Source organism: Cyprinodon variegatus, unplaced genomic scaffold (genome assembly GCF_000732505.1).
Source record: "Cyprinodon variegatus isolate N-32 unplaced genomic scaffold, C_variegatus-1.0 Scaffold243, whole genome shotgun sequence".
Classification (NCBI taxonomy): domain Eukaryota; kingdom Metazoa; phylum Chordata; class Actinopteri; order Cyprinodontiformes; family Cyprinodontidae; genus Cyprinodon; species Cyprinodon variegatus.
This window is the reverse complement of record NW_015150696.1, coordinates 508,563-523,159: the sequence shown is the minus strand read 5'-3', so window position 1 is coordinate 523,159 and position 14,597 is coordinate 508,563. Positions and strand designations below refer to the sequence as shown.

Genomic DNA, 14,597 nt, shown 5'->3' with positions numbered 1-14,597 from the left:
AAAAGAAACATAAGTTTATAACAATGTGTAAAAGCTCAAGTGGTACAAATTCTGCAAGAAAATGTAGGACACTTTTTTTTCCTTTGTGAAACTTATATGGTTACTAATTTTATTCACCCTGATGAACGCAGGAGGAAGAAATGATTTGTCGCACCTTTCTATACAGAGGTAATATAGGTAACAGCAAAAAAAAAAAAAGGAAACTGCATTATGTATGCTAACTGTTTATTCCAATTATCTTTTGTTTGTTTGTAGTCAAAGTTGACATCTTGCTTCTAAGCCATATATCCTATAATAAAATTCTTAAAGAATAGTTAATATTTTTCAATTGAACCTCTACATTAACTTCAATAAACAATGGTTATATCGTTGACAGTTCACTGTAGGTACTCTGTAATATTTGAACTGGGGATAATTCCATAAAACAAAGATGAATGCCAAACTGACATCAATGCTATGTATGCACACACAAAAACACATTTTTCATCAGGAACGCATATTTATATGAATTACCTACTCTACTTAGCACAAAATTAGTTTTTAATTTTGAACTGAGGTCAGCTATTTAAGAGGAAACTTTTCCATACCTGAAATGTTGGTGGCAGCCATTGCAAATCAGTAATCGGGGCTCTGTGGCTGCTCTTGTTTTCTGACTCTACACAGTAAGGCACAACAGGGGTCCTATTCACTTTGTTGTCATTCAAATCCTGGAGGGACAACAAACACAAAAAGCACTCTTCAGTAAAGTCAAAATAGACAGGTTGTATTCAAGACAAAAGCCTTTCAAAATGCTTCTGCGGGATATGAAAGTACATAACTATCCAAAGAACGATCAATTAATTTAAATAATTGTAAGCTCTGTTTGAGTTTTTTGTTTTGTTTGCCATGTAACTAATAAAAAACAAAAACAAAACAAACAATCACAGATTTTGACTGAACAAAGTACTGTAGATCATATCTGATCATTAGGATATATGCATTACTAATCACTCTAGCATAAGACAAAACCAAAGGTGATCTGGTAAGCAATTGATAAATATTTGAATCTTTCACAGATTTCAACATCCAAATTTGAAAGTCTTTTTTCAACCGGTTTAACTGCTTTTGTTTACTTTGCAAACAGCCGAGAGAGCAATGATCTGATTAGCATGAATGTTATCTTGTGTAACAGCTGACACATGTGAACTGTGCTGTATTTACTCTGGAGAATTTAGAGCAACAAAGACATAAAGAAATGGAGAGGGATGACAGTATAGAGGTAAAGAAGAAAAAAGCAGTAAGGAGTGGGATGGAGACAGCTGTTAAAACTGTGAAGATAATAAAAATGCACAGAGCCAATATATACAGCAATGTAAAACATTTATTAGGTGATGTAAGTGTACATTGCAGTTAGGTAGAAAAGAAAACTTATTCAAATGCATTCTCAAAAACTCAGGAGGCATTAAATGTCTGGTTGCTAATTAAACAGTAAACAGTAACAAATTGATGATATATAATCACTTTTTTGATAGCGCTTTTACCAATACCACATAAAAAGGCAAATATTTAGAAAATTAACTTATGTTATTAAAGGAATAAAAACCACAAAGCCCTTTATCTCACTCTGACTATTTTTTTTTAATAAAGCAAATCCTCTAAGGGGTTAAGATCTTAATGGTAAAAGATGTGATCTGGTAAAAACACCATGTTATGTGAGCGTTGTGCTGCAGGGGCGACTGATATAATTCTGTAGCCATTTGCAAGTAAAGTGTGTGAAAAGAGTAGACTACACAACTGACCTATTCATATCAGTTTTAATAAGGATTTAGAAAAAAATCCCCCAAAATATGTTGCAAAGCTTGTGAATGGTTCACCAAAAATATCTGCCCAAACCATACAGTTTACAACAGTTTTGCCAAAGAGTAAAGAAATGTGTGTAAACTTCTGAATTTGAAGGAAAACAAAGGTTTCAAAAACACATCTCTTTATTCAGATATATTTTGGTGACAGAAAAGTCTGTTTTAATCAGATGTTTTTTTTTAAGTGCATAAATATTTGTACTTACAAATGTCCCAGGTTGTGCTGCTTGTAAGTAGTTGACATGAGCAGAGATGTCCCACAACACAACCTGAAACAGGGTTTAAGTTAGTAGAGAACAACAACTGAACTTGGTAAGAAATGCTCAAATAAATAATATAAAATTAAACCATAGAATGTAATATTGCATTGCAAACTAAGGATTTGGTCCATGTGTAGAAAGAAATATGTTTAAACTGTGAAAAGCATAGAATACAGGAGATGTGATAATAAAAAAGGAGCACCTTTCCATTAACACAGCCACCAGCAATAATATTTGGATTAGACGGGCAGAACTCAAATGCAAGAATTTCATCTGGGCACTCAAGAAGCAACTGGAAAACACAAAAACAACAACAAAAAAACTAAGTACAGAAAATGTACATTTAAACATGAACATGACTATAATTGTCTTATTCTTTTAACTCCACGTTTCATTTGTTTAAGACATTGCAAAACTATCTAAAAATAAGTAACTTAATTTTAAATAAGTGTATTTACCTTTAATTTGAGTAGGTAAATAAAATGATGGAATGAATATTTTTACTCTTAAAAAAAGATAATTAGATATGGTGCATATGAAAGAAGCATTTTTTTTTATTTGACGTATTTTATTTTAATAATTTTAAATTTTGTTTTAATGTAAATTGTCTTATTCCTTTAGCAAAGTGTCTCACTTATCATCTTAATAGAAAAAACCCCCACTTATTTAGTGACTTATTCAGAATAATTATTTTGCAGTGCGGTTGAAGTTTCACTGTACTTCATTGGGATATTATTTAAAAGAGCAACAAAAAAGATGATTGGGAAAAAAAAGATAAAACAAAATGAATCACAATAAAACACTGACACCTTTGGAAGACACAACAATTCACTGTTTTATCACTAAATAAGCTGCAGGTTCCATCAGAACCTGCAAAATCAGTTCATTGAATCTTACTGAGGCTGTTGAGAGCTTCAGAGGTTTATTAGTAAATATTCTATAGGACCTAGCATTATGAAGACCAAAGGATACACTGGGAAGGGCAGTTTGAGAGAAATATGAAGAGTTACATGGTTAAAAACAATACTCCAAGCATAAACATCTCAAAAACAACTTTCTCAACCAGGTAATTGAAAATACAATTTGGTACATCTGCAAACTTGACAAGCCTGTCCACTGTAACTGAAAGGGCAGTCAAGAAAAAAATGATATCCATAGTAAATGTGGGGCAGCTGCAGAGATCCACAGCTCAGATTAAAATGGCAACATACAGGACTATTTCATCTGAAATTAAAGATGAAATAGTCCTGTATGCAATTTGCCATAAGCTAGATAAGAGATTTAGGAAACGGTTGTCTGGTCAGGCAGCTAACATAAAACCCATCTTTTTGGCCTATAAGCAAAATGCTAAGTGAGAGTGGATGAAGGTCAAAATCCCACAATTCCCACAATGGAACATGGTGGTAGTGGCATCAAGCCGTAGGAGTATTTTTTTTCAACAGGGACAGGGTACAGTATGTGGTAAAAGCACGGTAGACAGGAATGTTATCAAAGCTAAATTCGGGTAAATCTAGAAAGAAAACCTGCTGGGAGACTTTAAATATGTCAAGAGTTGCAACCAGAATGATACTAGAATGGTTTTAATAATACATGTTCAGGTATCAGAATCACACAGTCAAAGTCCATACACAAATAAAACTTTTGCAAAGTTTAAAAATGTTTATACAAAACTGGTCTTCCGATCTTCTCATGAGCTATTTTTAAAAGAATAATCTGCCGAGTTTAGTCTAGTGAAGTCTAAAGCTGGTAGAAGCATAAAGCTGCCATTGCAGCAAAAAGTGGTTGTATCAATATTACAAAATGGGACAGGTTTTACAAGATGTAACTAGCCATCATGAGAGTTTATTATTCATTCTAGTCTCCAATCTTATCTTGCAAATCAAGATAAGATTGGAGACAATACAGAAATCTCTGCATAATCTTTATTTCAATAGATACTGCATGTGCATAAGTCCCACATGTCCCTACACGTACCAACAAAGCAATGGATGACTCATGCTCTAGAGAAGATTTACATAATACATGGGGTCAAATCAATAGAACCTCTCAAATTTTCCTTCGGCAAAGAAGAGTATTGAAGAAAGATGTGCAATTGATTTTTTTGCTGTTTCTTGTAAAAGCTTTTCTCTAAGAGCTATGGTGGATATTTCTGAAATTCTTTGAAGAGTTTGTTGTTTGTTTGTCCTACCTGGGGATGATAGGGGTCAAAAAAGCTCCAGAAAATGATCAGAGCAGGTTCCAATTCTAACAAAGCAGTTCTCTCTGACTGCTTCTCCCTCTTCTGTATTAAAGCTATGGCAATCACACCTGCAGCATTCAGAAAAAAAAAAAAAAAAAATCACCACAAATAACGATGCTGTGATCAAACTAAAAAAAAAAGGCACGAACTCTTAAAGCTCCTCATTTACCACATATAACATGATTAAAGTCAATTTGCATTAGAAAATTCATTCTTTAAATTAGCAGATAAAAGAAGCTCAGTTACACTGAAACATTGCACTTTACCATATATCATAGGGTGCCAGTTAAGGCAACTAATTTCCTTGTTTCCACAGAACTTGTTATCACTGAAGACTAAAACTGGCTCTGACCAGGTAATGGCACTCTCTGGCAGCAGGTCCTTGAAGTAATTGATAAACACATTCATTATCTCTTCTTCTTGTAGGGCATGTAAGGTCCTAAAAAAAAGCAGTACAATAACTGGTTGTGCGAATAATCAAGTTATTATGATTTTAGAAAATGTTGCTGCAATACGCTTTAGAGTATTTCTCAGAGATAGCTGGTGAGTCTGAAACTTTGTGTTGAAATAACTGAGATACAAATATTTGTATCTCTGTGGTCTAAGTGCAATGAAAAAAGTTTTTTTTTTTTACCTGGGGGTCTGTGTGGCAAGAATATTCTTCAAACTCTCATCTTGAAGAATTTTTTCTTTTTCCTCATTGCTGAACTCTCTTGGGTTGTACTGTGCATCCATGTTATTTTGAGTGTTTCTATAAAGAATTAGGAAACAAGATTTTTTATTATCATTATAAGACCATAACTCTCAGCTCAGAATGCGCACAAAAGGTTAACACAAATGTAAAATATTTAGAAAACAGAACAGGTAACCCTTAAAAAGAAGAAAAAAATTATTACTTAAATATACTCCTTTGGTGAAAAACTGGAAAAACAATTAAAGCACTTCCAGATAATCAAACAGTTTTGGAAGAAGGTCAATATTATATGAAGTGGCAGAGCAGCCTATAAAATAGGCTGGTAGCATTTGATGTTCAACAAGATGTGATCTAGTTTGTAATAGTATTGCACTGATACCAGTATCGGACGGGGCCCCGATACTGCCCTAAAATGGTGGTATCGGTATCGGTATCGGCGAGTACCAACAAATAGGGCACCGATACCATTTTGAGAGCCATAAGTTTATTCAACTATTGTCACCCACTCCTGGTAGGCAATAAAAAGTTCTGCTGGATTCACTTTGTATTAGATTTTTTCCTGCTTCACAAAAGGAAGGCAGCAGCTTGACAAAGCCATGATGGCAATTATTTTACATTATTATGGTATCGGTATCGGCCGATACTGCACAGCCAGGAATCGGGTATCGGTATCGGGGCCAAAAAATGGCCTCGGGGAAACACTACGTAGTTTGCAGATGTGTGGAGGGGTTTGTGTGAAGGTAAGATGGGATGTGAATTTCAGAGACTACAGAAAAATGATTGCTCTCACAGCTTTGGGTAAGAAACAGTTTTTAACTCGAGTAGAGTTTAAGAGCCAATATGTCTAGAGGGATGATATTGAAGGCTGAACTGAAAATGGATGTCACTTGGTGCAGCTGCCTGATGAGAGGCTGATGCTGCACCTTCGGCTAAGGATGTGGTTCTGACCTCCTGTAACTTGGGGAGTAAGGAGTGCAAAGAAGCTCTTTGGTTGCTACGCTTTTAATGCATGATGTTCCTGATGTCTCTCCACATAGAAGGTTGCTGTTACTAAGCTTCATCTACCTATGCTTTGCCTGCTGATTGCCCCTTTTTTCCCAAGCGCTACTTTACATCAGTCCATCTGCTGATTTGTACTGTATGCTGCATCCCAGTCTGTAAGCAGCGAGCCCACTGTTCTGTCTACCCATAGTTTCTCTTTGATAAAAGAAACCTGGTTGTTTTGGGTCAGGCAGCATAAGTGAGTATAGGACTGCAAAGATTCAAATGCGTATTCAGAGTCGGTGTCTTGGTTCTGCAGATCAGTGGCTAGGCAAGGATCATGTCCACAGAAGTGTGAACTGACATTCTAAAGAAAGGAACTGCCAAAGCCTTGAAAACTCCTGGAAGGCTACAATAAATGTTTTCTGATTTACTGCAGTTTTGTGGTTGGAAACTTTATAAATTAGTGGAACTTGGGGAGCACAGCTTTCAGTTATACCTAATCTAGATGGAAAAGTGTCTGGCTGCTTAGACAATAAAGCTTCCCCAGGGCAAACTGAAGGTGCAATTGTCTTTGGGATTTAAATGTGAAAAGTCAGAGTGATATCATCTCTGAGGTAAATGCATTACAGTTTTCAGCATACACTCTTGTATTCCCTCCTGGCAGCTGTTAGATCCATAACAATGACTGAAGTACCGCTCTACATGGTGTTCTGCTGGTAGACATGATATTGAAACATATCTTTTTCTAAACACTTATAGAGAGTTCCTGAACTGGCTTAATGCTACATACAATGGCTTAAAACAGTCCAAGTAGGAAAATGCAACCACTGCTGCTTGCAAGCAGCATCCATTTTTAAATATGAAAGTCAGGTACCATGCAGTGACTTTCAAATATTTTGGGGCGTGTTTAAGGTTTTTATTACATTTCTGAAGTATCCTTTTCTGCACTGCCAAAATATTTGAATGTCTTTTGTGCTTATTAAAATGACTTTATGTGCAAAGATTCATATCCATACCGTGTGGTCTGACTACTGTTTGTCTGTTCTTCTGGTACAGCCTGGATTCCACAATCCCTGGTAAGTATCTTGATGTTGAATCTACTATCCTGGTAGGAAGTACACCCTAGTTCGCTATCTGCACGAGTAAAATCTGTAAAACAGACTGGCAATCCAAGTTCCCGCTCTAGACTTATTTTGAGCCTCAGCTGATGAGAGAAAGGAGACAAAATAGGTAGAAGGGTTACAAAAAATGCATCACGATGAAGGCATTTTTAATATTTGAATTCACAGTGGATATGTGTGTTTTATAATTGTGCATTGCCTTTCCTCTTGATTCCTTGAGAGGCCCCTCTATCTCCTTCTCACTGCCAAGAGAAATCCATTGTTTTGGTGGTGGGGTTTTCTTGACTTCAGCCTCAAATACATCGGATGTAGTATCTAGAGGCTGAATAACACAGACAAAATAGGGCCTGGGTACAGAGCAGAAACTACAGTTTTTACAATTATTAACCCCAGTTGAAGCTGTGAAGTCTGCTTTAATTTCTGTAAATGGAAGAAAAATGAATTACAAGGCCTAGAAAATATGTTTCAATTTCATGTTGAATGACTTAAATGCCTGAAAATTTTTTTATTTTGTTATGTCATAAAAACAATTATTTAAAAAAATTCAGTAAAAATAATATACAAAAGAAAACGTTTATGCTCACTTTAAGTATATCCTTGGCTTCTGGTGCCAAGACCAAGTAGAAGTTCTGCCCATGCGTGAAGTCTGCATCAAAGACCAACAATATCTCTTCCTCTGGGTAATCCTGTTTAGATTATACCAGAATACCAGGTTAATGAGAATCACAAATTTGACATGATATGACCATCTGACAAACACAAAAAATGTAAAGAAATATAAAAATAGGATCTAAATTTACGTGGTTTAGACAAAATGAATTACATTTCAATCTGAAAAAATCAGACGGAAAGAAAAAGACAATTAGAAGAATTTTATTGATACAATAACTTTAGTCTTTGGCGCTCAGACCTCGGCAGGAAACATTAGGGCTGAATTTTGCTTTGATATGCATAAGCAGGAGTATAAGAACATGGATGATGAAATAGGGACAGTCCATAGACTGATGGTTGGTGAGACGGTGTGCTTAAGCTGAATTGCTGAGGGACTTAGAAGATGGAAGTCAAGCTTGGATAAACGTGTTGCATGAACCTTTCGATGATGAGCAAGCATGAAGCAACAGTGGAGAGAAAAAAACTCCCCTTTGGGAAGAAACCTCTGGCATAACCAGGCTCAACATGGCGGTCTTCTGCCGGACCAGTTGAGATGAGGCAGGGAACGCCATAAGAGTCCAGGAGGAATTGTACTCTGATGGGAATGAAGTAGAAGAAGCACAATGGTCCGATGAAGCTTTAGCTATGATGGTGGAGAAGGGGAGGGAGGTGGGTTGAATCAGGGTCATCTGAATCAAGTCAGATATAGCACAACCACTGCCTGGGCTTTGGCTGGGTAGCAGACTGAGTTGTGGATTTGGACACCTTTTAAGATGAACTCTCGATGATGATTGGGCTTTGTGGAGTTATGATTTAAAGCTGATTGGCTTATATTGGAGGCAGGTGAGAATAAGTAATTCAGGTTCTTCTGTTGAACTTCCACTCAGGCTTCATATTAATGCCAATATCAATCAATTGAATAGTAGCTTTCTAAAGAAATAGAAATAATATTGGCTCTACTTTGTGCTTAAAGCTGATTATCCTGTATTGGCCCCTAAAGGCAGTTCTACAATCTAATAAGAGTAATGTACCAGGAAGCGCTTTAGGCAAAGAAGGAGTGCAGTTATCACATCATCATGCATTTGATTTTTATCAGACAAAGGGATAGATCCCTTTGTTTTGGGATCTGTTTATTATCACAGTGTATTTGTCTGGATGATCTACACAGCAGCGCATAACTTACAAGCACAATCTCTTTCACTGGGGTGAAATCAGACTCTGCAGCTCTTGTCTTTATGTCCTGTAGGATGTCATCCTTTTTAAGCAGCTTGTGAGGGCTCTTCTTTGTGACGTCCTTATCGGCACAGCAATCAAAGAGTTCCTGGGTGGCGGATGTCAGGACCAAGGGGAAGATGCCATCTGGCTGAACTTAAGGAGAAAGTTAAAAATCTTTAAATATACATTAAAGGAGCTTCCATTTTACAAGCTTGGATTGAACCAAAAAGGTTACTTTTGTCCTAAAATACACAAAAAAATACAAAATAAAGATGCATTTTAACAAGGACAAATATTTCAAAAATACAAGTACACTATGTCCATCTCTTATTTGTTTAATGATGGTCAACTTGTTGTAGTTCATTGAAAAATGTTTACGTTCCAAAGAGATGAACTGTCTGCACCAGTACAACACAGATTTTAGCCGAGCGACTGACTTTCAGCCAAGTTGTTCAGTTGATTATATAAAGACAACACAGTGATATACCGCAGCTTAGTGCTGGAAGCAACGGTGAGATGGCAGAGGGAATTAGGGAGACATTTGCATAGAGATGATAGACAGGACCACCAGCTACTCTTGGATGAAAATATGCAGAGCAACAATGACAGATACTTCGTGATTATAAACAGGATGGTATTGAACAAAATGAAATAAAAGATGGAGATAAAATCAAAAGAAAACCTCAGTTATCATCACTACACAATGGGCAATTGTTTCCCCAGCTTCTCACACCAGATAAACAACAATATGAATGATCCTGCAGCTGCCTCTCCCTGCAGGGTGGACTTTCCTAAAATTCCATATGCAATCATTGCCACTGGTGGACCCAAAATGTCAGGCACTATTTCTATTGAAATCTGTGTTTTTTAGCCATACTGTTACTCTATATTAGCAGACAGCTCAATGACTACAGCATTTGCCATTGTTTTTTTTGTTTTTTTTCTCAATGCTTTAGCAATCTATGTACACCCCTCCATATCTCAGCTGTGGCCCGGCTGAGGGAACTCAAAAGTAAACAGGACTCTGCATAATAATAGTTTTTATTCTTCTTGCGGTCCCTCTCTTCAAAGTCTTTCCACTAGGTTGCTGACAGGACGGGGGAATGCTCAAGTACAGCTAAACCCACTTCCCAGCTGGGCGTGTCAGCCTTTCCCACTCACACCACTTAGGCTTCATGCCAAATCATTGTAGTGGAAACTCACACCCTTCATTTCACAAAGATATGTGTCAGCCATGGGGATTGCGCTCTGATGGAATGTTTGTTTAGGAGAAAGAAAAAGTATGATGTACAGTGTCCTTTACCCTATCCCCAAGAATGCAATTAAAATGAAGTTATTGTCTAGTTCCGATTCTCCTTCTACATTTGTCAGGCTTTTTTGTTCCTATTCTATTCCCAAAAGGTTTGGCAGCACACTCTATAAAAAACACATGACATACAGTTGTTTCTTTTTGCTCAGAGTTGGTAAAACTGATAATATGGAATCTTAACACAGTTATCTAAAAAAAAAGAAATACAAAGATTTTTTTTCGCATATTAATGAAAACAACTGATGACTTAAAGCTACAGTGTGTAATTTTCAGCGACATCTAACGTCCAGACTGCAGACCGCAGCAACATGAACATCTCCCCCCCACCGCTTCTCCCCCCCAACAGTACGGCGAGCGTTACGGGACAAAATGTCTTCCACGACGTCCGCATCACCTACCTTCTCAAGTGATGAGGTTTGTTTACATAGATAATTTTACAGATAGTATTTCATTAGTCTGTGTAGGGTATAGATTTCATGTAGACTTAAGATAATAAATATACCCGTTTCGAGCGTAATGGGCGATCTCGCAATCGCTAGTTTGTTGGCTCTGCGCTGCCGTAGCGCAAAGATGTCTGCCTCCATGGCTGCGAGACCCGCTCCTATGTAATTATGAATAACGAATTCTAAGGCAACGCAAATATTAAGGTTAAGAGGCTGAGCTCGTAGATGATGATAAATAACATAGTTATGTATAATATATTACATTTCTGACTGTATATCCCTGTAATTATTACACACTGTAGCTTTAATCAAGGAAAACAATGGAAATAGGCGAGGTAGACTAACATTTATATATTGTAACACATGACAGCATAGTGTGACTTACACCTCAGAGATTCATCTAAATATCTGATACTAATTAGATGGACAAAATACTATACTAGTTTTAAAACATCCGTGGGTTAAAAAAAAAAAAAGCATGATGCCATCCTTAAGTTTTTGAAACATCTAACAAAATCATGGTTACTTATTGTTCAGTGTCGCTTAAAAGTCTAAAGAAAAAACAATGCAGGTATGTCCAGACATCTTGATTTTGACAATACATCCAATTAGTTTTTATTGTTGGGTACAATGGAAGTTTTGTTAGTTTAATCTGCACTGAGAGAAGAAAATGTGAACTCAAGTTTGAAGTTTGTTTTGCAGCAAAAACTACAATCAAATAAAAGTTCCCTTACTTGTATTTTCATGTCGTGTAGAAGATAGACTGCTCCTTACTAAAAAAAGAAAAAATGAATTTAATTAGAATTTAATTTAATTAGAATGCATGCAGACACATGTTTTTAAGTTTTTTTTATTCATATATATATATATATATATATATATATATATATATATACACACACACATACTCTTTGTTGTTTAGGTGAATGTTTTAGGCACTACCTTTCCTTTTGCTGCCTGCAGTATTTGTTGATTTCTTCCGTCCCTTAGGAGGCATCCCTGTTATTAAGATCTACTGAAGATGAATCAGAAGCTATTCAAGAAAGAAAAAAGTTCCAGCAACCTTTAATAAAGCGCCATTTGTGAGTAGAACCTTTACAGAGACATAGTTTCCTTAACAACTTTGTGAATTCATGTGCTGACATCATGTGGAAAAGAAAGAGAATTGCAATGTATATTAAGTTTGGAACAATGAAATTGATGTAATAATTAGATAAAGAAAAATGTAGTGCAATAAAATGTAAAACTTCATTAGCTTGACACAATAGGGCAACAATTTTTATTTTTGATTATTGCAACCAAAGCATTACAGATAATTTGTATATATATATATTTTATTTTATTTTTTGCCGTCGAGGGCTAAATATTGCCTGTATACCTCTGTTTACAGTTTTGTTGAATTACCTTACCTGTAATTAAAACAAGCAAAATCATTTTTTCAATTATTCTATTATTAACTTTATTTTATCATTATGGTCACTTGTAAATAAGATCACTTGGCTCGGTCGGACAGTTTAGCTTAATTTTTTTTAATATATAGAATAACACTAAATAAATGTTTGAACGAGTTCAACCCTTTATAGGGCAAGTTACAATTTTTGATCACTTGCCTTACTAATGGAGTCCCCCTGTGTCCCTCAGTGAGGTCTAGAAGCACTAGATCTATATCCAGCCATTCAGCAAAGATCCTGCTACATGGCTGTACATCTTAATTTGGCATTTGACCAATTAGATGAGCCCTTGAATGATATATTAGCTACTGGAAATTAATTTGAAAAGTAGAAGTTAACAATTCAAGAATAAAATGTAAAAAGCTAATTGAAAAGTTAAAAAGTAAATTTAAAAAAGCTAATAAGCCAAGTTAGCAATTACATTTAGGTATAGGCCTACAAACTAAAAAAATGTAAGTGCCAGTATCAGCATTAACGCCTTTAAGGTTATGTTGGACCAAAAAAAAAAAAAAAAAAAGTTTTTCTTTCACTCTCAGAGTGTTTTTCAATTTCTTAAAGAACAACTTTTTTTTTATTTTTCTTAATATATTGGGACAGTTGGTGTTTCCTGTTATTACATTAACAATAATTTTTGCCATCAAAATATCCATATTTTTTTATGTAACAAAGGTAATAAGGTCTGGTCTTTGATTCCAATAACACTATTGGCTGGAAATTTAATTTTTTAAGTATTTCACTGAGTGGCCTATAAAGGGTTAATGCAGCAGTTATAACCAGTTAATTGCATCTATTTGGGATTTCGTCATTTAATTTACGCCATGGCCTGAAAAATTGAGGAAATAGCTGGAAAAGAAGTTGAAAAACTAAAAATATTCGTCTATTATTGACTAAAGTGGGACAAAATCAGACAGACCAAACACAGCCCAATTTTCAACAGCTATTTCTGGACTCAATACTATGACGGACCGATGCGATTTAGCCTAAAAAGTTTTTAGGCTAAATCGCATCGGTCCGTCATAGTATAATCCATTAGACGTTGGTTTTTAGTAAAAACCAACGTCTAATGGATTACAGCGACTAAAACCAGATTTATAAAATAATATAGCCTATCCATCCTACCGGTATCTGAAGTTTGGTTTGGTTTTAGTCATATACTTCACTCCAAAATCGCAGCAGCAGCTTGTAAGTTGGACTGTTTGGTTTCCAATGGTTACAAAACCAGAAGGTATGACAGCCAATCAAATCCTGGTATCTTAGTGACGTCATAAAATGTTAATCACTTACCCAGGCGGCTTGAATTTATGGTGTCGGAAGTTTAGTTGACTTAAATGTTGTCAGCGCAGACCCCCCCATACTAAAACGGCTTTTTCCGTATAGAAAATTCTTATTTATTTGTTTGTTTGTCAAGAGCTAGGTTCAGTTCGGGTTCGTGTTTCTCTTCCGGACTGAAGATCGTTGGTAAGTGAATCTATTATTGCTTATGTTCTTGGTTATTACGCTGATCCTGTCTTATTGACACTTATCTTGGCACTTTGAAGCAATGTTCCTGCGGAGGGGGAGGTTATTCGGATCTCCGATCAGTAATGAGTTATTGATCATGTTCACTTCAGATACACCTGATCTGCGCACCTCTGGTTAATAGTCCAGCTTTTATTAAGTATAAAAGACACCTAGTAGCCCAAAACTTCGGACTGAAGTCATGTCAAGTTTGCTTTTTTCTTTTCTTGTAATAAGAGATCTTATTTCCTGGTTCAAACGACTTGCGAAAGTTTAACATATTCGTAAAAGCCACTAACTTTATTTGCATTTACTTTAGATTTTATACAACAAGTTTAGCTGTGAAATGCAAATTGATAATCGGGGAAATAAGGCTTAAATGTGTTTTTATCCCTAGATTTCCAGCACATTAATCGCCTTCCTTAGAAATCTGATACATAAATATAATACTTCACAAATGTTGCAAATCCGTTGAACTTTAAGGCTTGACTGCAAAAACGATCTACTAATGAGTAAAGATTTCTTAAATTAAGACTATTTGCCCTTAATTTAAGTAGGTAAATAAGATAATTTGCCAATAGAATGAGTATTTTTACCCTTAAAATAAGATATTTAGATAATATGCACTTGAAATAAGACAAAACAATAGTTTTTTTCTTATTTTAAATGTAATCCAGTGAAATGTGTTTCACTTACCTCCTCAGTTCAAGAAGAAAGAAAAAGTGCACTTTAAAAAAAAAAAATGACTTAAGATTTAAATTTTTTAGCAATGTTGGAATGATCTATTTAATTTGTCTCATTTTGAAAAACAAATATATCTTTAGAGTAAAAGTCCTGCTGATAAACAGATCTGCATATATATATATTCAAACACTTTTAGGCCTCTGACAGTTTT

At 35.5% G+C, this 14,597-nt stretch overlaps 2 protein-coding genes across 3 annotated transcripts in view; one reads left to right on the top strand and one right to left on the bottom strand.

Annotated features, from left to right (window-relative positions):
• Nucleotides 1-13,646, bottom strand: part of wdr63 (WD repeat domain 63) — a 27,115-nt gene extending 13,469 nt beyond the window's left edge. The window contains exons 1-13 of the mRNA XM_015381857.1: nt 13,490-13,646; nt 11,697-11,787; nt 11,489-11,527; nt 8,971-9,155; nt 7,721-7,822; nt 7,336-7,458; nt 7,032-7,219; nt 4,972-5,088; nt 4,604-4,776; nt 4,287-4,405; nt 2,301-2,390; nt 2,045-2,107; nt 588-707 (exon numbers count right to left, since the gene is read on the bottom strand). Of these exons, the coding sequence (XP_015237343.1) occupies nt 588-707; nt 2,045-2,107; nt 2,301-2,390; nt 4,287-4,405; nt 4,604-4,776; nt 4,972-5,088; nt 7,032-7,219; nt 7,336-7,458; nt 7,721-7,822; nt 8,971-9,155; nt 11,489-11,527; nt 11,697-11,751 (1,374 nt within the window). The 5' untranslated portion in view covers nt 11,752-11,787; nt 13,490-13,646. The remainder of the gene's footprint in view (nt 1-587; nt 708-2,044; nt 2,108-2,300; nt 2,391-4,286; nt 4,406-4,603; nt 4,777-4,971; nt 5,089-7,031; nt 7,220-7,335; nt 7,459-7,720; nt 7,823-8,970; nt 9,156-11,488; nt 11,528-11,696; nt 11,788-13,489) is intronic.
• The window catches only part of LOC107089208 (mucolipin-3-like), a 13,316-nt gene continuing 12,277 nt past the window's right edge, over nt 13,559-14,597 (top strand). The window contains exon 1 of one of the 2 annotated variants that reach the window (XM_015381861.1): nt 13,559-13,663. The gene's annotated coding sequence lies outside the window, so the exon portion shown is untranslated. The remainder of the gene's footprint in view (nt 13,664-14,597) is intronic. The other variant, XM_015381860.1, reaches the window with a different exon arrangement.